This window comes from Mobula hypostoma, chromosome 6 (genome assembly GCF_963921235.1).
Source record: "Mobula hypostoma chromosome 6, sMobHyp1.1, whole genome shotgun sequence".
Taxonomy (NCBI): domain Eukaryota; kingdom Metazoa; phylum Chordata; class Chondrichthyes; order Myliobatiformes; family Myliobatidae; genus Mobula; species Mobula hypostoma.
Genome location: NC_086102.1, coordinates 99,340,441 through 99,360,816, shown reverse-complemented (window position 1 = coordinate 99,360,816; position 20,376 = coordinate 99,340,441). Strand labels below are relative to the sequence as shown.

The following is a 20,376-nucleotide window of genomic DNA, read 5'->3' as shown; positions in this document are numbered from 1 at the left end:
AGCAATTAACACTATACAAGTTGCACGGTTTGTACAACCCCTGAAATTCACACCACATTGTGACTGGTGATGGGAATTGAAATTTGTACAGTCGGCCCTCTTATCTGCAAGGGATTGGTTCTGTTACCCCTCACAGATACCAAAAAACGCAGATGCTCAAGACTCTTATTCAACCTGTCTCAATGCGGTGAACATTAGGACCCAGCGGAACGGCGAACCTTATTTAACCTGTCTCAGTGCGGTGGACATTAGGACCCGGCGGCGGAGCTCTAAATCCGCAGTGTTTCTGCTCACGAAAATAAGCACAATCACGATTGAAAATGAAGTGGAAATAATAAAGCGATCGGAAAGAGGTGAAACGCCATCGGTCATTGGAAAAGCATTAGGCTACAGTCGGTCGACGATTGGAACAATTTTAAAGGATAAAGTGGGAAAGGCCCTGCCCCGATGAAAGCTACAATTATTAATAAGCAATGCAGTGGTTTAATTATTGGGTTTTGGGTTTTTGATCCTCCACATCAACCCAGCTCGGGAACGGTCTGTCACTGGATCGAACTCGGGAACTTCTGTCAGCCTGGTGCTGAAACATACGTTTCTTAAGTGCTTTATATGCATAGAAAGGTAAAATATATACTATATACTAAGACAAACGTTTGACTAACTGACGCTAAATAATACTGGAAGTACCTGTTCCGACTTCTTAGTAAGAGAACTTCTGTTTTTTTTTTCCGATCCCAATCCATGATAACGCATATCCTCCCGTATACTTTAAATCATCTCTAGATTACTTACAATACCTAATACAATGTGAATGCTATGTAAAATAGTTGTTATACTGCATTGTTTAGGGAATAATGACAAGAAAAAAAAGTCTGTACATGCTCGAACAACAAGTGCTGGAACAGCACTTCCGGTTTTTTTGGATTCGCGGTTGGTTGAATTCGTGCACGCGGAATACACGGATAAGGAGGGCCGACTGTAATTGAATGACTATCACTGTCATTGCTGATTTAACCCACTGGAACTGATGTCTTTGTCCACTTTCTTATAGGTATGCTGAACTGACTGGTACCGGCTAACTATGGCCCTCCTGGCGGGGGGGGGGGGGAGGGTTGTGTGCATGCGTATCTAAAGATGCTTGTTTTGCTGATGTTGCTTGTGTCTGGTCTTCTGGTTTAAGATGGTGCTGGTGAAACACAGTGACAACATGCTGACAGCAAAACCAATTATTACTTTATTAACCACATTTTTTCTCGAAATATGATCACAATAACCTGCAACTCCCTTTCTGAGTTGAGCTTTTGAACTACCTGAACAACCTGGCATTTTTGCAGTGTGTATTGAAGCCTTGAAGGTGTGGCACGTATGAGCCAAATCAAGGTGGCAGGGCCAGAGAGCAGGGAGTGAGCCAATGTTTGGCTGCTGGAGCAGTCTCGTCGGTGATACGAAGCAGCAGAACCATGGTGAGGCACAGTTGAGGTGGTGGGGCCCAGGCCTGAGAGTGAAGAACAAGCCAAGGCTTGACTGATTTAAGCCCTGGGCCGAATTGGAAAGGCCAGGTATGGGACGAATCAAGGTGCGGTTCCCGAGCCTGAGAGCACATCAAAGTGGCAGAACCTGGGACTGAGGGTGAAAAATGACCTGAGGTTTGATTTGTTTAGGCATTGGGCCAGATTGAAAAGGTCAGGGCGTCAGGGCCAGAGGCTACGCAAGGTGTACTTTTCTGTGCTGAACCAAGACTGTGGCTTGCAACTAACGGGCTCCTGGATTGTCTGCAGTGATGACTGACTTAGTGACTGTGGACTCACTTTTGTTCTGAATGTTATTTGCTATATATGCATTCATTAACACTATTTTTAAATTTCCCCTTTAACTATCCTATCCGTACTTTAACAAGCCAGTTTGTTGCTGAACCCACTTGATAAATACCGCAGCTGTTCAGGTGCATTTAGAAATACCACTTTCAATTGAGTGACTAGATGTTAAAATTTGGGAACACCGCAAGTCTTTATCCCATGGTAATTCAGAGTAACAATTTGGTCACTCATTGTGTCACTGAGATGAAGAGATAGAGTGGCAAATCGATCCTTTCCACAAAGAAGCTGTTCCAAGTAAAATTAAGTAAAAGTCTACAATTAGTACATTCAATACAGAGCACCAAAGCCACACTTTAAATGAAAATAGAAGTCAAATGAAGGCTGGAGACAGCTTATCCACGGACTCTCACAGCAACCTGGACTATAGCGCTTGCCGCCTGTTACTTGTAAAAATGCCATCCCCTTCTCTCAATTCCTCCGTTTCCACCGCATCTACTCTCAGGATGAGGCTTTTCATTCCAGAACAAAGGTGAGCTCCTTTTTCAAAGAAAGGGGCTTCCCTTTCTCCACCATCAACACTGCCCTCAACCTCTCTCTCTTCCATTTCAACACAAGTGGTACCACACCCAAATTCAGCTATGGGTCATCCCAAAGTGGTGGCCACAGGATACTCAAACAGAATCCACGTATGGATTATCACCAACAGAAGCTTATCACAAAGGGGACCCTCTTCAAAGGAACTACCACCCAGGCAAGGGTCGACACACCGGTAGATTCCACAAGGTTACCCCAAACACACAACATGATAGCCACTTATCCAGTTCTACGACATACGAAATAACTCCAACAGTGATTTGCCACAGGGGCGCCTTTCTTCAGTGAACTACCACACCCAAACAAGGGTAACACACAAGTGGTATTCACAAAGGTACTCTCCTCACCAGAGAACCCACTCCTGTGGATTAACTATGTGACAATCACACCTTCGTATTCGAATGGAACTCAAACTCACCCTTACGGGCTACTTAGGAGAGAGTCCAAACAGTGACCTCTTTGTCTCTAGGTTTCTTGTTTCAAACCTATCTCTCCTCACTTCTCTCCCTGCAAACTTGTTCTAGTTGCAGACAACTTGTGAGAGTCATTTATCAATACTCAGGATCAATCTCAACTCACCCCTTTTGGGCTACTGAAAGTTTAAACCAGCGACCGACTCACTGGTCTTCCATTGACCGAATCCATCTTGACTCAGAGCATGTGTTTCTCTGTGTCTGTAACTGTCCTTGTAAAAAGTAAACACGCTGCAGAGAAACCATAACATCGATTGTCCATCAAATAACTCCACCTCTCTCTCTCTCTTTCCATGGCAACCCAGAAACTGACAGCAGTAGTCAGTGTCCTTGTAAAAGTGTAAACACTAGCTGAAAGGCAGACTCCGCCCTTCTCTCTCTCTCTCAGCAGAAATCCAACAGTTAGTTTCAGTTCTCTCTTGTGCCTTAAAGTGACAGTCCACAGCAAAAAGGAACCCTAGGGGTACATAACACTTAGCAGAAGTGAAATGAAGATTCTCAAGAATAAATCATATAGACTAAAGCTTTTGACATCTGTTACGTACCCCGTAACTGGGTTGCCGAACCAGCAGAAATGGATCACTCAGTTGGAGTCTGGATTACTAGAACTAAGAAAGTTTTATTAAAGAAACAAGCAACACAGTAATCGAAAGGATAATAAATGCAACAGTTCAGCAATGATAAACACACATGCGCACAGAATTAAGATAACAGCATCAATCAAGCTCTATCGTTGTCTAGGGGTAAATGACCAAATTTCAAAGTGACACAAAAGTTCAGTCCAATTTAGTTCAGTTCGCAGTAATCGTTGCCATGGCGATGGACAACGTGGGGGGAGAGAGAGAGAGAGAGAGAGAGAGAGAACGGGAACGACTGATCATTCAGAAACGGCTTCCACTCACAGACCGGCGATAATTGCTCACAAGCAGCTTTTGGGTAGGTCCTTGGTGATGTCACCTGAGGTCACCGACTGTGACCCCTCCTCCAGATGCGGTCGATCCTCTGCAGTGAACCCGGCACCAGGCAAGGGTGGACACACACCGGGTTCCCGCTGATCGTACCTTTCCACCCTGTGCGTTGTCCGGTACTTCCCACCGACTCGTGAGAGGCGCACCGCTTCCAGGGTCTCGTTACCTCGGGTGTCGTGTGTGTCCTGCCTTAGCGAACCTGTCCCTTTTTATCCCCCTGCTGGGGTATCGCCTGTCCATCACTTCAAACAGTTCAGGGTTCAAAGGGGGAGCCGCTCCAGACAGCTCTCTCTCCCCCGTCCCTTCATTACACATCTCCAGACGCTGCTCCATTGTTCCATATCTCTCCTTCCCCTGAGGACAGGTGGCAGACCACTTGCTGATGTCACTGATGCTAACCCAGGCCAGCAAACATCTTAATTTTATGTGTATTCTCGTCACACATCCGATTCACTTCAGCTTGCGCTGAACCTCTGAGTTCTAACCATACACAGCCCCAAAATTAGAGGAAGAATGTGCAAAAATGGATAGCTGTGGTCAGCACAAAAGTTTAATTCCTGTGGCTGTTCCAAGAGGAGAATGATGTGAAGGAATGCAAGGTAATTAAATTCATAACAATCATAACATACTAATAACCTTTGGTTCAGCAAATAATGGCAAACTCAGCAATATAAGCAACAAAGTTCACATGTGGAGCACTCCCAGATGACTGTAACATTTCTCTGCCTTGCACGTGTCTTTCTGCTTTACAAACAAGAGTTCAGCAGCAGCTCCTAACTACAGGAAATAAACAAGTGCATTTCTCCTTTTGATGTCTACCTCGCAATCAACAAGCAAGCAACTAGGGTAATCATTCATGTTCTCTACTCTTGCTGCTGCCATCAGGAAGGAGGTACAGCAGGCTTACAGGATCCCACACCACCAGGGTCAGGAACAGTTATCATAGTTCAAAGTAAGTTTATAGTGAAGTACATATATATCACCATATACAACCTTGAATTTATTTACTTGTAAGCATTCACAGTAAATACAAAGAAACATAATAGAATCAATGAAAGACCACACACAAGAGTAGCAAAAGACAACAAACAAAAAGAATAAATAAGGAATAATATCGAGAACATGAGATGCAGAGTACTTGAAAGTGAGTCCACTGGTTGTAAGAACAATTCAGTGATGGGGTGGGCGAGGCTGAGTGAAGTTAACTCCTCTGACAACTAATCTCCACTGCACGTCTATAGAAGTTATCATTATTTTTGTATTCTTTTGCACATTGGTTGTGTCTGTGTAGACTTTTATTGATTCTATTACGTTTTTTATCTTCTGTGAATGGCTGCAAGAAAATGAATCTCAGGGTAGTATATGGTGACATACACAATACATACTTTCATAATAAACTTACTTTGAACTCTGTGCTTCATCTTTCCAAATATCCATGGAATCAGTCACTGTGGGGCGTCATGGTAGACAATTGATCCTCCATTGCTTAAATTTCTATGGATAGATTTAGTTCCAAACTCAACCCTAAATCTTACTCCTTTAAAATTCAACCACAACCCCATCAGCGCTGTATTACACTAAATGGCCTTGCTCTGTCTCTTATTAAAATACAGCAGCATTCACTTAATCAATACTTCAGTTGGAGATGTGGATAAACAAGATGCAGGAAACTCCAATTGGGGCACATGGTTAAGAATGTAATTGAAATTGAAATCAGCTTTGCCTCATGGTAAAACTAGATGGTTTTCAGGCCCATTCCTCTTGAAGCTGAATGTGACTGCTCCAGCTCAATAACTCTGAGTACAGGAGTTAACATTTATCAGGAGTGCAGGGCCCTTAGTATTGTCAAAGATTCGTCCCACTATGTCTTTGACCACCCCCTCCCTCCACCATCAGGCAGGTGGTACCATAGCATTAGAAGGAGGACTGTTAGGATGGAAAACAACTTCTTCCCCCAGGCTGCAAGACTACCACATTTCCTGCCATCACCCAGGTCTCATCACATACGAAGCACGGGTAGTGTTACGATGTTTACTTTTTAACCTCGTATTGTAAATGCGCCTTATGCTAATTGTCAATCTTCTGGAATACATTTATTACTTGCTGATTTTCTGTGGTAATATCACTTTATGTGGCGTGTGAGAGTTATTGTACTGTGTTGTTCACCTTAGTTTGAAGGCACGATATTTCATTTGGCAGTATACATTTATATGGCTGAATAGTAATAAACTTGAACTGGAACTTTTGGATAGGATTTCAAAAGAAGGTGACCATTATCCCCCTGAGAGCAGTTGTAACAGCAGAAAAATAGGAAAGCTACTCAGGGATTGTTACAATCAAACCAACATTAACTCTGTGGAGTTTTGCTGTGCTCAGGTTCTCTGTTCCATTCCTCTAAATAGGACACAGGAGGAGAATAGGCCATTTGGCCATTGCGTCTGCTCCCCCATTCCATCATGGCTGATTTTATTATCCCTCTCAGCCCCATTCTCCGGCCTCTCCCTGTAATCCTTGAAGCACTTACTAATCAAGAACCTATCAACCTCCACTTTTAATATATCCAATAACCTGGCCTCCACAGCTGCCTGCGGCAATGAATTCCACAGACTCACCATTCTGGTGAAAGAAATTCCTCATCATCTGTTCTAAAGGTTGTGCCCTCTGGTTTTAGACTATAGGAAATATTCTCTCCAAGTCCACTCTACCTTGTTTTTGCAATTTTTGATAGATTTCAATAAGATCCCCATCATTCTTCAAAACTCCAATGAGTACAGGCCCAAAGTCATCAAATGCTCCTCGTACATTCACGCAATGATCAATCACAACTCTTCTCCAATGCCATTTCATCTGATTTTAATGTTCAGTTGCCTTTGCAGTGTGAAATATGAAAAGAAATCATAGGCACTTCCAGTTCTTAAGCTCTGGACCAAGCATTCCAAGGTTAGCAGATAATTGGCGAACCCAGATTGCTGCATTTGTGTTACATTCGATATGTTTCCTCAGAGATGTCATTTCCACATCATTGGAGAGCTGCAAAGTACTGGGTTGAGGATGGGATGCATTGAACATGATATCTGGCCCACTGAATTTGTCCTTTACAACAATGACTTCGGTGTTCATAAAACGTTTGCAGAAACTTCTAGTCCTTAAATTTAAAATTTTCAGTTAGACAGCTGCATAAAATGTGTGCTGCTTGCAAATACACGGTAGCCTCGCAATCATGCCTCATTGATGGCACAAGTAATTGTATACAGCACTAGCTTCTGATAAATCCTGCTGTGATGCAGCTATCACAGTAATGGCTCATGATGCTAGATATTTCCAGTTTCTTATGTATAATCATTAAGCATCCTCTTCAATAGCACCTTGCAGAATAAGTAGATCTGTAATTAAGATATCTTTAAGTGCTATTTAACTTCATGAAATGAATAGTTAAAAGAATCAAAACAATAAGAAATTCTAAAAAATTATTGATTTGACATGCAAAATTAAATTTTTATCACAATTATGTGACATTCAACAATCATAACATGCATTTCCCTAGATTTAATTACCACTCTTCAAAACCTACACAAGTACACAAAAACAAGAGAAATTTTAAAAATTACCTGTATGATAAAATGCCAGAAACATTAATAATAATCCCATGAAGATATTGCTTAAAAAGGTGACAAATCCACAAGTTATCCCTTCTGGCACTGGGTACACAGTCTCCACAAAGAGTTCAAAGAAGAAGGGAACACTGCTGGTTATGAATACTCCAGTTAAGATGCACGATGTATATAATGTTGCTGTAAGGCCAAATAGAACCAATTAAAATTAAAAATGACTCCAATCTCTGCTCTCTTAAAGCATGAAATACTAAAACTTGAGCATACATCAATTAAACTATGAAACACAATTGGCTTAGAGTGGTGTCCATCTGTTATATCTACAATTCACCCACCAACACAACCGATCGACAGATGACGCAATAGCCACAGCCACACATTCTTACACACCTGTAGAAGAGGAATGCTTATGTGAAAATGCTGTTCTTGGACTACAGTTCAGCATTCAACACCATAATTCCCTCCAGGCTCAACAAGAAGCTCAGAGACCTCGGCCTTCACCCTGCCTTGTGCAGCTGGATCCTGGACTTCCTGTCAGATTGCTGGCAGGTGGTAAGAGTGGGCTCCCTCACTTCTGCCCCTCTGACCCTCAAAATAGGAGCCTCCCAGGGCCATGTCTGGAGCCCCCTCCTTTACTCTCTGTATACCTGTGACTGTGTTGCAACCCGCAGCTTCAATCCGCTAATTGAATTTGCAGATGATACTACGCTGATTGGGATTATCACAAATCATATCGAGGCAGCCTACAGAGAAGTCATCACCCTGACACAGTGGTGTCAACAAAACAACCTCTCCCTCAATGTCGCAAAAACAAAGGAGCTGGTTGTGGACTACAGGAGGAATGGAGACAGGTTCACCCCTATTGACATCAATGGATCTGGGGTTGAGAGAATAAACAGCTTTAAGATCCTCGGTATACACATAACCAAGGACCTCACTTGGTCTGTACATACCAGCTGTGTGGTGAAAAAAGCACAACAGCGCCTCTTTCATTTCAGATGGCTGAAGAAGTTGGACATGAGTCCCCAAATCTGAAGTACTTTCTACAGGGGCACAATTGAGAGCATCCTGACTGGCTGTATCACTGCCTGGTATGGGAACTGTACTTCCCTCAATTGCAGGACTCTGCAGAGAGTGGTGCGGACAGCCCAGCACATCTATGAATGTGCACTTCCCACTATCCAGGACATTTACAAAGATAGGGGTGTAAAGAGGGCCCAAAGGATCATTGGGGATCTGAGTCACCCCAACCACAAACTGTTTCAGCTGCTACCATCCGGGAAACGGTACCGCACCAGGACTAACAGGCTTCAGGATAGCTTCTTCCACCAGGCCATCAGACTGCTTAATTCACGCTGGTAGAATTGTATTTCTATGCTATATTGACTATCCTGTTGAATATCTTGCTGTACATACTAGTTATTACAAATTACTATAATTTGCAGATTCAGACAGAGACGTAACGTAAAGATTTTTATTCTTCATGTATGTGAAGGATGTAAGAAATAAAGTCAATTCATTCAGTTCATTTCTGCTCCCTATCTCTCTCTCTCTCTCTCACACACACACACACACACACACACACACACACACACACACACAGTGTTCTACTGCAAAATTAAAGAAATTGGAGGGGAGAGGATGGTGAGTGAGCTAAAATGGATGAGGAGAGGGGAAGAAGAGATCAAGTAGCTTATAAGAGAGGGCAAATTACTCAGGATGGAATGGAAGGTAACTAGGGGCAATGGGAATCAATCTGAAAGTTAAGGGTTAAGGGGTACTGGCTGAGATGTGTGGGAAGGTACAATGAACTTAGGAAAGCCAGTAAGTTAGAAGGGCAATCAAGCTAGGGTGTGGGGTGGAATGGAGAGCCACCTGCAGACGTGGTGCGAGGGGAAGCACAGACAGATAGAAAGAGCAAGAAATGAGGATATCAAATTTTAACATCAAGTCATTTCTGATTTTAAACTTCAGTGTTTGTTTTTCCCTTTCCCTTCCTCCAATTCCTTGTTCCATTTCATTCATTTCAAAACTGAGTTCTATTAAATTCTCTTATCCTGAAGATGGACTTTAAGATGTGTAAATTGGATCTGCTGTCTTTTGCTCCCCCACATAAGCTGCCTTGTTTGATAGGCAATTCCAACTGTCCTGTTATTGCTTTTAGCCATTGGGTTGTTAAATACCGAAGTCAGTAATGTAAATGCTTTAGCAAGACAAAAATAGTACACAAAGTAGCGCTCAGAAAGCAAAACAAAATCCAACTGTATACCACTGCCATGTCAAAGCAGTACAGAATAAAATGCATGGGGTTCCCAGGGTGATCAAATAACCCATTGTGTTACCTTTCTATGGACTAGCTAGAGAAGCGTTAGCAACAAAATGTGGGCATAATCAATCTGCTTTTCACAATGAGAAATTGTGCAGTGAAATTACCACCGTTAATAGGATTTCATCTCAAAGAACAAACAAAAAAGAACAACTTAAATTATGCATTTTAAATCTAGCAATGCTAGCACGCTCAAACATGTCAATTAAGGTAAGACAGATCCTGATGAAACCGAAGTGTATTCATCTGATCTCATTGTGCAATAAGTACCTCTTGTTATCGGCAGATGGGTGACACTGTTGATGCAAGTGAGGGCAAACCATGCAGATGACAGTGTGGCTCCAGAAAAAAGCAGCAGCAGAATGAGTTTTAATATTCCTCTGAAGAAATCTGCAAACCTGCAACATTAAATGGAAAACTTGAGACACTCCAGGATCATTGACTCACACTTCACAATGGAAAAATTTTCAGGAAGTTAAACTTGGACAAGTAAAGATAATTTTTCTATACAGCTGCTCATTACGTCCTCAGGTTGTGAGAGAACACTGCCGTACTCAAAGAATTGCATTTAAGGAACAATCATCATTTTCAGACAAATGGAAACTCCAGTCTGCAAACAGCTAGGGGCAAAACGAAAAAAAGGATAATTAAATCATAAGATTTTAGTGCACTGGTTTGGAGAATACTAGCCAGGAGACAAAACAAACTTTGTTTTCTACAAAAAGGGTCACAGAGCTAGCAGGCATTGTTTAATGTTTCAGTGAAAAATTAGCACCTTCACCAAGGAGAAACATCCTTAGTGACATGTTAATGCCAGATAGTATAATGTGTTTTTTTTTAGAACAACCCAAAACCTCTGGCACCGAGGCGACAGATGAATCTAAGTGAGTGCACACAGAGTGTTATTCAGACTCAACCTTTCATCTCTTACTGAGATAAATTCAAAATCCTGCTGCCAACTATAAACATCTTAAAGAAATAGTTTAATAACACAATCTCTGTAGACAAGCAGTACTGTGCAATTCTCTACATTTCTTTTAGATTCATAAAAACAGAAAATTTATGTCATTGCCAGTTCTCCAAAACAGCTATCGGATGCTCACACTTCTCTGCCCTTTTTCGAGGCCTTGCAAATACAGTAGTATTGCACTTGAGAGGTAAATCAAATACTCAGTTCATCACAGTCTGTTGATGCTTCAACCTCTTAATGCACATCCACTATTTCCAGCTCAGTAGATAACTCCACAGTAGTGCAGAGGTTATCGAGACACTATTACAGCTCTGGATGGAAGTTGGAGTTCATTGTTAATTCCAGCGTCATCTGTAAGGAGTCCATACATCCTCCCCGAGGAATGTATGGGTTTCCTCACACAGTCCGATTATCTACCGGGAAGGTTAGTTGGTCATTGTAAGTTGGGTTACAGTTAAGTCAGGGTTGCTGGGCTGCTGGACAGTGCAGTTAATAAGGCTGGAAAGGCCTATTCTGCACTGTATCATTAAACGAAACAAATAAACTCTCCCAGAACACTAATTTCTTTCTACAAGTACTTGACCTGCCGAGAATTTTCTCCCCCAACACTCCCTTTTAACATCAATTTGAAAGAAACAAGAGTTTAAGGAAAATAACCCAGTGTGAATCTTCATCATAGCTATGCTGACTTCTTTAGACATACTCAGTAACTATGTTAGAACCTAACATGATAATGGAATATTATAATGCTTATCTCTGCGCAGGTGTAAACCTGCTTAGCTTTACAATTTGGTTGGACATCAACTACCAATTTATATGAGAAGTCCCTGCAGAGAAATCTCAGTGAAATGTGAATGGAGAGTAAGCAGAAAAGTGGGAAATAAGGCAGCTGAGTGCAGGATAATACTATTGCAGGCATAGATTCTTTACTGTGCAGAAAAATTGTATAACAGCAATAGAATTGGAATATTTGTAATGGTAAAGCAGGAGTACGATATATAGAGGAACATAAAAACCAAGAGACAAACGGAAATTAATATGTGGTGCCTGGGTATGAAACATTCAATGGCAAATTTTGACTCCTAATATTTGGTTGAGCACTGTCAAAAATCAAGATTATTCTGTCATGAAGTACAACAACTGCAAAGGGAGCACCGACTCCCAGGGTCTGCAATTCAGAAACAAGTTTGCTTAGAATTGTAGTATCGGAAGCAAAATTGTCATTACTAAACAATGGTAGGTGACTACTGTCCAGATGCTCCAGGGATGAGGGCAAGGACAGGGAGATGGTGTATGCTGTAGAACTGTTTTGGCGGCAGGCAAACTGAAGTGTGTCAAGGTTGTCTGGAAGTCTAGAGTTGATGCGTGCCACACCAACCTCTTGAAGCACTTACGATGGTGAATGTCAAAACCACTGAACGGCATTCATTAAGGCACTTTATCTTAGGTACTGGGATGATAGTGGTCTTCTTAAAGCATATAGGAACCACAGATTGAAGCAGAAAGAGGTTAAAAAATGCTTGCAAATACCCACACCAGCTGATCTGCGCAGGATCTAAAGACACAGCAAGGGACATCATCTGAGCCAGATCCTTTCCATGGGTCCAATCTCTGGAAGAATGATTTTACGTTCATAATGGTGACTGTGGGTTCAGGTTCACTGGAGACCGTCAGAATGGGTGGTGACATAGCCATTCCCTTCTGTTCAAAACATGCATAGAATATATTAAGCTCATTGGGAAGCGATGTGTTTTGGTGGAGATGCTGCTCAACTTAGTTGAGCGGTGCACTACAGCATGCAAGCCTTACCATAACTGTCAACTGTCTGGGACCTGATTTTGTACTGGTACTGTTTCTCAGTATCTTTGATAACTTTGCGGAGGTCACTTCTCGATTTCTTCTAAAAGGGCAAGGTTGTCTGATTTGAATGCCATAGAACCTAGACTTCAGTAGGGAGTGGAACTCTCGGTTCATCATGGTTTCTATTGGGAACACCCAGACTGTCCTCTCTTTAGGAAGTTGCTCAGCTTTGAGGAAGATCTGCTTCCATTCCAGTGCTAGCACTCATGCACGCTGCTACAGGATGAGGTGGTAAGCAGGTGAGATTTAGTGTACTCACTAAATAAGGTTGAGATTCTCAGTAGCATCTGGGATTGGAACTTGACCATTGGAATTTGTGCCAGTATCCATCAAGATCATGGCTATTTTCATTAAAATGTGTCTTGTGGCTTTCCTTGTTAAGTTTTTTTAAACTATTCCCATGTACATCAGTTCCCCTAATATCCAGAAACCTATCAATCTCGATTTTTAATGACAAAACCTCCACAGACCTCAAAAATAGTGCTTGGTGAGCATTTTACAAGGAAGGTTTGAGAACATCTATGAATCTTTTTCTCTGCCCAGCTCGCTTGTAATAAAGTATGTCGAGCTAGTCTGATGGCAGTGAGCAATGTGACCTACCCACTGAAGTCCAAAGACTGCAATTGTGGCCTCAGTGCTGGGGATACTGGCCTGGGAGAGATCATTTTGATTTGCTCATCTGCCTATGAATATGGAGAATTTTGCAGAGGCTGCATTGGTGAGATTGCTTCCATCCTTCAAGGTTCCTATTGCAGATAGCTCATGTCTCTGAAGCATACAAGAAGGCAAGGATCACTAGTGCCCGGTAGACTAAGAATTTTATGTTGTGTTTGAGATATTGTCCTTCAAGCACTCTTCACTTCAGCAATCCTGAAGATGATGAATTTCACCATTGGTGCTGGCTTTGATTTAGGGATGACTCCTAGGACAGAGAAAGTGATTCATATTTTCCAGGGTCCCAGCATGAACCTTTACTGTCAGAAGGCAGTACTGCACAGCAGGGTAGAGGACCTTGTAAATGTTAAGTGTAAGAGACTTTTTACTGCATGCTTCAGTGAACAAGTCAATGATGAGCTGAAGCTCAGCCTCTGAACATGAGTTGTACTTCAACTCAATGACTAAAGTTGGTTCTGGAGCGGAGGCAGTGTTGTCCTGTAGATTCTCTTCACTCCATCTCGTTGGAGGCAAGGTGCAACAATGCAGTGACAATGACAGAAAAGCTTTGGGACAGTGATGTGCCCAACTCCAATGAGCACTGAGACTGGCTTATTGTCGAGTTGTTTGGTTAAAGTTACAGTTTGCATGACATTGCCAAAAAGATGAAAGATCAAGACGAGTTTCTGTGGATGAACAGATTTGAGATGGTTGCTCCCGTTGCTCTCAAATGACAACCCTATCCACACACAGGAAAAACATAGCAGGTGTAGCAAATTGATCAGTAGGAATAGACAGAGAATATACTGCTCAACTTGGGGTTGTAGTAGACGTGGCGGTGAAGATGACTTCTGTCATGCTGACCTTCATTAGTCAGGGCACTGAGTACAGAAGTTGAAAGGTTATGTATGGTGTGGTTGGACAAGAGGCTGGTGACATGCACCTAAAGATTATTGTGTTCCGTTTTGGTCACCCTGCTATAGGAAAGATTACAGAAAGGATTTACAAGGGTGTTGTCAGGGTTTGAAGGACTGAGTAATAGGGACAGATTGGACATGATAGGACTTTATTTCTCCCTCTCCCCACCCCCCCACCCCTTGGAGCTTAGGAAACTGAAAGGTGATCTTACAGAGATGTACCAAATAAAATTATAAGGGACATAGGGTGAATTCACAGTCTTTTCGCATCATTAGGAAACTAAGGCATCAGCTTAAGGTGAGAGGGGGAAAAATTTAAGAAGAACTTGAGGGGCAACTTTTTTTATACGTACATACAGTTGCGGGCATGTATGTGGAAAAAGGCTGAGGCAGGTATTCTTAAAAACTTTTAAGACAGCTGGACATGTACATTTAGGTGATTATGAGCCAAACCTGGGAAAATAGAACTAGTTTGGATGGGCATCTTGGTCTGTTTCTGTGCCGCATGACTCTGACTTTAACCTGGTAGATAAGCTTAGTCAATGGTGATCATTCCCATGCTGTCAGATATGTCAATGGTTGGGGACTTAACAATGGTAATGTCATTGAGTACCATAGAAGAATACTTGGTTAGACTTTCCTTTAGGTGTTGGATTTTGCCTGCACTTCTTAGGCCAAGTAAAACTGCAAAGATATCTATGAATCACATATATTACTGCACAAATGAAAAGAGGACAGGTATGGATGAAAAAACTGAGGATAGTTGAATCTAGGATGCTGATTTAGTAAATTTGGTCAAAGGTACAATAGTGCAGACTATTATCTAAATGGGGAGAAGGTTCGAACATCAGAGATGCAGAAGACTTAGGAGTCCTCGTGCAAGACTCCCAGAAGGTTAATTTACAGATTGAGTCTGTGGTAAAGAAGGCAAATAGAATGTTGGCATTTAATTCAAGGGGAATAGAATATAAAAGCAAGGAGATAATGCTGAGCCTTCACAAGACACTGTTCAGGACGTGCTTGGAGTATTGTCAACTGTTTTGGACCCCCATATCTCAGAAAGGATGTGTTGTCATCAGAGAGAGTCCCAACGAGGTTCATGATGATGATTCCGGGAATGAAGGGGTTAACATACAAGGAGCATTTGGCATCTTTGGGCCTGTACTTACTGGAATTTAGAATAATGCAGGAGCTTTTTTGGGGGGCGGGGAAGAAGAGAGATCTCATTGAAACCTACTGAATGTTGAAAGGACTAGATAAGGTGGATGTGGAGAGGATGTTTCCTATGGTGGTGTTATCCAGAACCAGAGGGCACAGCCTCAAAATTAAGGAGCGACCTTTTAGAACAGAGGTACAGAAGATTTTTTTTTTAGCCAGACAGTAGTGAATCTGTAGAATGCACTGCACAGAGGCCAAATTCATGGGTATATTGATTCCTGATCAGTCAGGGAATCAAATGATATGGTGCGAAGGCAGGTGTATGGGGTTGAGTGGGACCTGGGATCAGCAATGATGGAATGACAGAGCAGACTCAATGGGCTGAATAGCCCAAGTTAAATTATGATTGAGGCTTTACATCTGCATCATCTATAAAGATTAAAATATACTCATTATAAAAGAATGCTTTTCGAACAAAAATGTAAACAGGACTAACCTTGCAACTATTATTCCAACAACACAGCCACCAATTACTGACCAAAACCCAATCCAACCAGCATCAACCTAGAAAGGAAAGCAAGGTAATTTAGAAAACTATCACTTAAATGAAGTTTTTTCCATATACCTTAGCTTCATACCGAAGTATTTTATGGACAAGAGGTTCTTTTTAATAGTAAGCACTGATGATGCAAGAAAAATTGTACACAGCAAGGTCCCACACTCCGCTATGACCAAACAAGGCTTTTGGAGTGATCTGCAGCCCCACATAAAACAGTTATGAGCAATCCAGAATTGACAGCCTGAGACAATTATATGTGGCCAAATCTTAAAGAATTTCTGAGGAAACTACATTAAGGACAAGTAAATCCGATGAATTCAGAAGAAACATAGAAAACCTACAGCACAATACAGGCCCTATGGCCCACAATGTTGTGTCGAACATGTACTTAACTTTAGAAATTGCCTAGGGTTACACATAGCCTTCTACTTTTCTAAGCTCCATGTACCTATCCAGGAGTCTCTTATAAAACCCTATGGTATCTGCGTCACTGGCAGCTCATTCCATGCACTCACCACTCTCTGCGTAAAAAACTTACCCCTGATACCTCCTCTGTACCTACTTCCAAGCACCTTAAAACTGTGCCCTCTTGTACTAGCTATTTCAGCCCTGGGAAAAAGCCGAACAATGCCTCTCATCATCTTATCTATCCACACGATCAATGCCTCTCATCATCTTATACACCTATATCAGGTCACCTCTCATCCTCTGTCACTCCAAGGAAAAAAAGCAGAGTTCACTCAACTTATTCTAATAAGGCATGCTCCCCAAACCAGGCAACATCCTTGTAAATCTCCTCTGCACCCTTTCTATAATTTCCACATCCTTCCTGTAGTGAGGTGACCAGAACTGAGCACAGTCCTCCAAGTGGGGTCTGACCAGGGTTCTATGTAGCTGTAACATTACCTCTCGGCTCTTAAACTCAATCCCACTGTTGATAAAAGCCAATGCACTATATGCCTTCTTAACCACAGAGTCAACCTGCACACCAGCTTTGAGTGTCCGGACTTGGACCCCAAGATCCCTCTGATCCTCTACACTGCCAAGAGTCTTACTACATTCTGCCATCATATTTGACCTACCAAAATGAACCACCTCACACTTGTCTGGGTTGAACTCCATCTGCCACTTCTCAGCCCAGTTTTGCATCCTACCGATATTCCGCTGTAACCTCTGACAGCCCTCCGCACTATCCATAACACCCCCAACCTTTCTGCCATCAGCAAATTTACTAATCCATCCCTCCATTTTCTCATCCAGGTCATTTATAAAAATCACTAAGAGAAGGGGTCCCAGAACAGATCCCTGAGGCACACCAATTTTGTCATCAACCTCCATGCAGAATATTACCCGTTAACAACCACTCTTTGTCTTCTATGGGCAAGCTGATTCCGGATCCACAAAGCAATCCCATGTCTCTTTACATTCTCAATAGCCTTGCATGGGGCACCTTATCAAATGCCATCCATATAAACTACATCTACTGCTCTACCTTCATCAATGTGTTTAGTCACATCCTCAAAAAAAATTCCATCAGGTTCATAAGGTACGACCTACCTTTGACAAAAGCCATGCTGAATATTCCTAATCATATTATGCCTCTCCAAATGTTCATAAATCCTGCCTCTCAGGATCTTTTCCATCAACTTACCAACCACTGAAGTAAGACTCATTGGTCTATAATTTCCTAGGCTATCTCTACTCCCTTTCTTGAATAAGGGAACAACATCTGCAACCCTCCAATCTTCTGGACCCTCTCCATCCCCACTGATGATGCAAAGATCATTGCCAGAGGCTCAGCAATCTCCTCCCACGCCTCTTACATTAGCCTGGGGTACATTTCATCCGGTCCTGGAGACTTATCCAACTTGATGCTTTTCAAAAATTCCAACACATCCTCTTTCTTAATGTCTATATGCTCAAGCTTTTCAAACTGCTGCAAGCCCCGCATACAATTGCCAAGATCCTTTTCCGTAGTGAATAATGAAGCAAAGTATTCATTAAGTACCTCTGTTCAACACACATTTTTCCATTGTCACACTTGATTGGTTCTATTCTCTCATATCTTATCCTCTTGCTCTTCACATATTTGTAGAATTTCTTGGGGATTTCTTTAATCCTGCTCGCCAAGGGCTTCTCCTGGCCCCTTCTGACTCTCCTAATTTCATTCTTAAACTCCTTCCTGCTAGCCTTATAACCTTCTAGATCTCTATCATCACCTAGTTTTTTGAACCTTTCGTAAGCTCTTCTTTTCTTCTTGATTAGATTTTCAATAGACTTTGTACATCACAGTTCCTGTACCCTATCATCCTTTCCCTGTCTCATTGGAACGTACCTATGCAGAACACCATGCAAATATCCCCTGAATATTTGCCACATTTCTGCCGTACATTTCCCTGAGAATATCTGTTCCCAATTTATGCTTCCAATTTCCTGCTTGCTAGCTTCATATTTCCCCTTACTCCAACTAAACACTTTCGTAGCTTGTCTGTTCCTATCCCTCACCAATGCTATGGTAAAGGAGATAGAATTGTGATCACTATCTCCAAATGCTCTCCGAGAGACCTGACACCTGACCAGGTTCATTTCCCATAACCAGATCAAATACAACCTCTTCTCTTGTAGGCTTATCTACATACTGTGTCAGGAAACCTTCCTGAACACACCTAAGAAACTCCACTCCATCTAAACCCCTTGCTCTAGGGAGATGCTAATCAATATTTGGGAAATTAAAATCTTCCACTGCCACCACCTCTTAATTATTACACCTTTCCAGAATCTGTCTCTCTATCTGCTCCTCGATGTCCCTGTTACTATTGGGTAGTCTATAAAAAACACCCTGTAGAGTTATTGACCCCTCCCTGTTTTTAACTTCCAACCACAGAGACTCGGTAGACAATCCCTCCATGACTTCCTCCCTTTTTTGCAGCGGTGACACTATCTTTGATCAGCAGTGCCACGCCCCCACCTCTTTTGCCTCCCTCCCTGTCCTTTCTGAAACATCTAAAGCCTGGCACTCTAAGTAACCATTCCTGCTCCTGGGGCATCCAAAGTCTCTGTAATGGCCACAACATCATAGCTGTAAGTACTGATCCACACTCTAAGCACATCCGCTTTGTTCATAACACTCCTGGCCATAAAAATAGACACATCTGAAACCATCGGTCTGAGCGCGTCCCTTCTCTATCACCTGCCTATCCTCCCTCTCACACGTCTCCAAGCTTTCTCTATTTGTGAGCCAACTGCCCCTTCCTCCGCCTCTTCAGTTCCGTTCCTACTCTCCAGCAATTCTAGTTTAAACTCTTCCCAATAGCCTTAGCAAACCTTCCTGCCAGGATATTAACCTCCCTCAACACACATCAAAGTTGCTGGTGAACGCAGCAGGCCAGGCAGCATCTGTAGGAAGAAGTGCAGTCGACGTTTCAGGCCGAGACCCTCCGTCAGGACTAACTGAAGGAAGAGTGAGTAAGGGATTTAAAAGTTGGAGGGGGAGGGGGAGATCCAAAATGATAGGAGAAGACAGGAGGGGGAGGGATAGAGCCAAGAGCTGGACAGGTGATAGGCAAAAGGGGATACGAGAGGATCATGGGACAGGAGGTCTGGGAAGAAAGACAAGGAGGGGGAGGGGGACCCAGAGGATGGGCAAGGGGTATATTCAAAGGGACAGAGGGAGAAAAAGGAGAGTGAGAGAAAGAATGTGTGCATAAAAGTAAGTAACTGATGGGGTACAAGGGGGAGGTGGGGCCTTAGCGTAAGTTAGAGAAGTCGATGTTCATGCCATCAGGTTGGAGGCTACCCAGACGGAATATAAGGTGTTGTTCCTCCAACCTGAGTGTGGCTTCATCCCTACAGTAGAGGAGGCCGTGGATAGACATGTGAATGGGAGGTGGAATTAAATTGTGTGGCCACTGGGAGATCCTGCTTTCTCTGGCAGACAGAGCGTAGATGTTCAGCAAAGCGGTCTCCCAGTCTGCGTCAGGTCTCGCCAATATATAAAAGGCCACATCGGGAGCACCGGACGCAGTATATCACCCCAGTCGACTCACAGGTGAAGTGTTCCCTCACCTGGAAGGACTGTTTGGGGCCCTGAATGGTGGTAAGGGAGGAAGTGTAAGGGCATGTGTAGCACTTGTTCCGCTTACATGGGTAAGTGCCAGGAGGGAGATCAGTGGGGAGGGATGGGGGGGATGAATGGACAAGGGAGTTGTTTAACCTCCCTCAGTTTGTTACAATTAAATCACTTCAGCAACAATTCTCAAAACTTTTACTAGGAAAGAGCAATTCAAAGAGAAAATAGGAAGATCCCAATTCCTTACCTGACTTACCTTGAGCGGCGTTACAATTACATCAAGCACACCTGACCAGCCTGATAATATACCAAGAGGCATTGCAAAGGCCAATGCAATCATTAAAAATCTGAAATTGCTATAATGGAAAGAAAACAAAAGAGTATGTAAAACATTTGCAAA

At 42.6% G+C, this 20,376-nt stretch overlaps 1 protein-coding gene across 2 annotated transcripts in view; it reads right to left on the bottom strand.

Annotated features, from left to right (window-relative positions):
• The window catches only part of slc49a4 (solute carrier family 49 member 4), a 161,255-nt gene that overhangs the window by 16,327 nt on the left and 124,552 nt on the right, over window positions 1-20,376 (bottom strand). The window contains exons 5-8 of one of the 2 annotated variants that reach the window (XM_063051323.1): window positions 20,224-20,332; window positions 15,845-15,912; window positions 10,060-10,187; window positions 7,461-7,643 (exon numbers count right to left, since the gene is read on the bottom strand). In XM_063051323.1, coding sequence (XP_062907393.1) covers window positions 7,461-7,643; window positions 10,060-10,187; window positions 15,845-15,912; window positions 20,224-20,332 — 488 coding nt within the window. The remainder of the gene's footprint in view (window positions 1-7,460; window positions 7,644-10,059; window positions 10,188-15,844; window positions 15,913-20,223; window positions 20,333-20,376) is intronic. The other variant, XM_063051324.1, reaches the window with a different exon arrangement.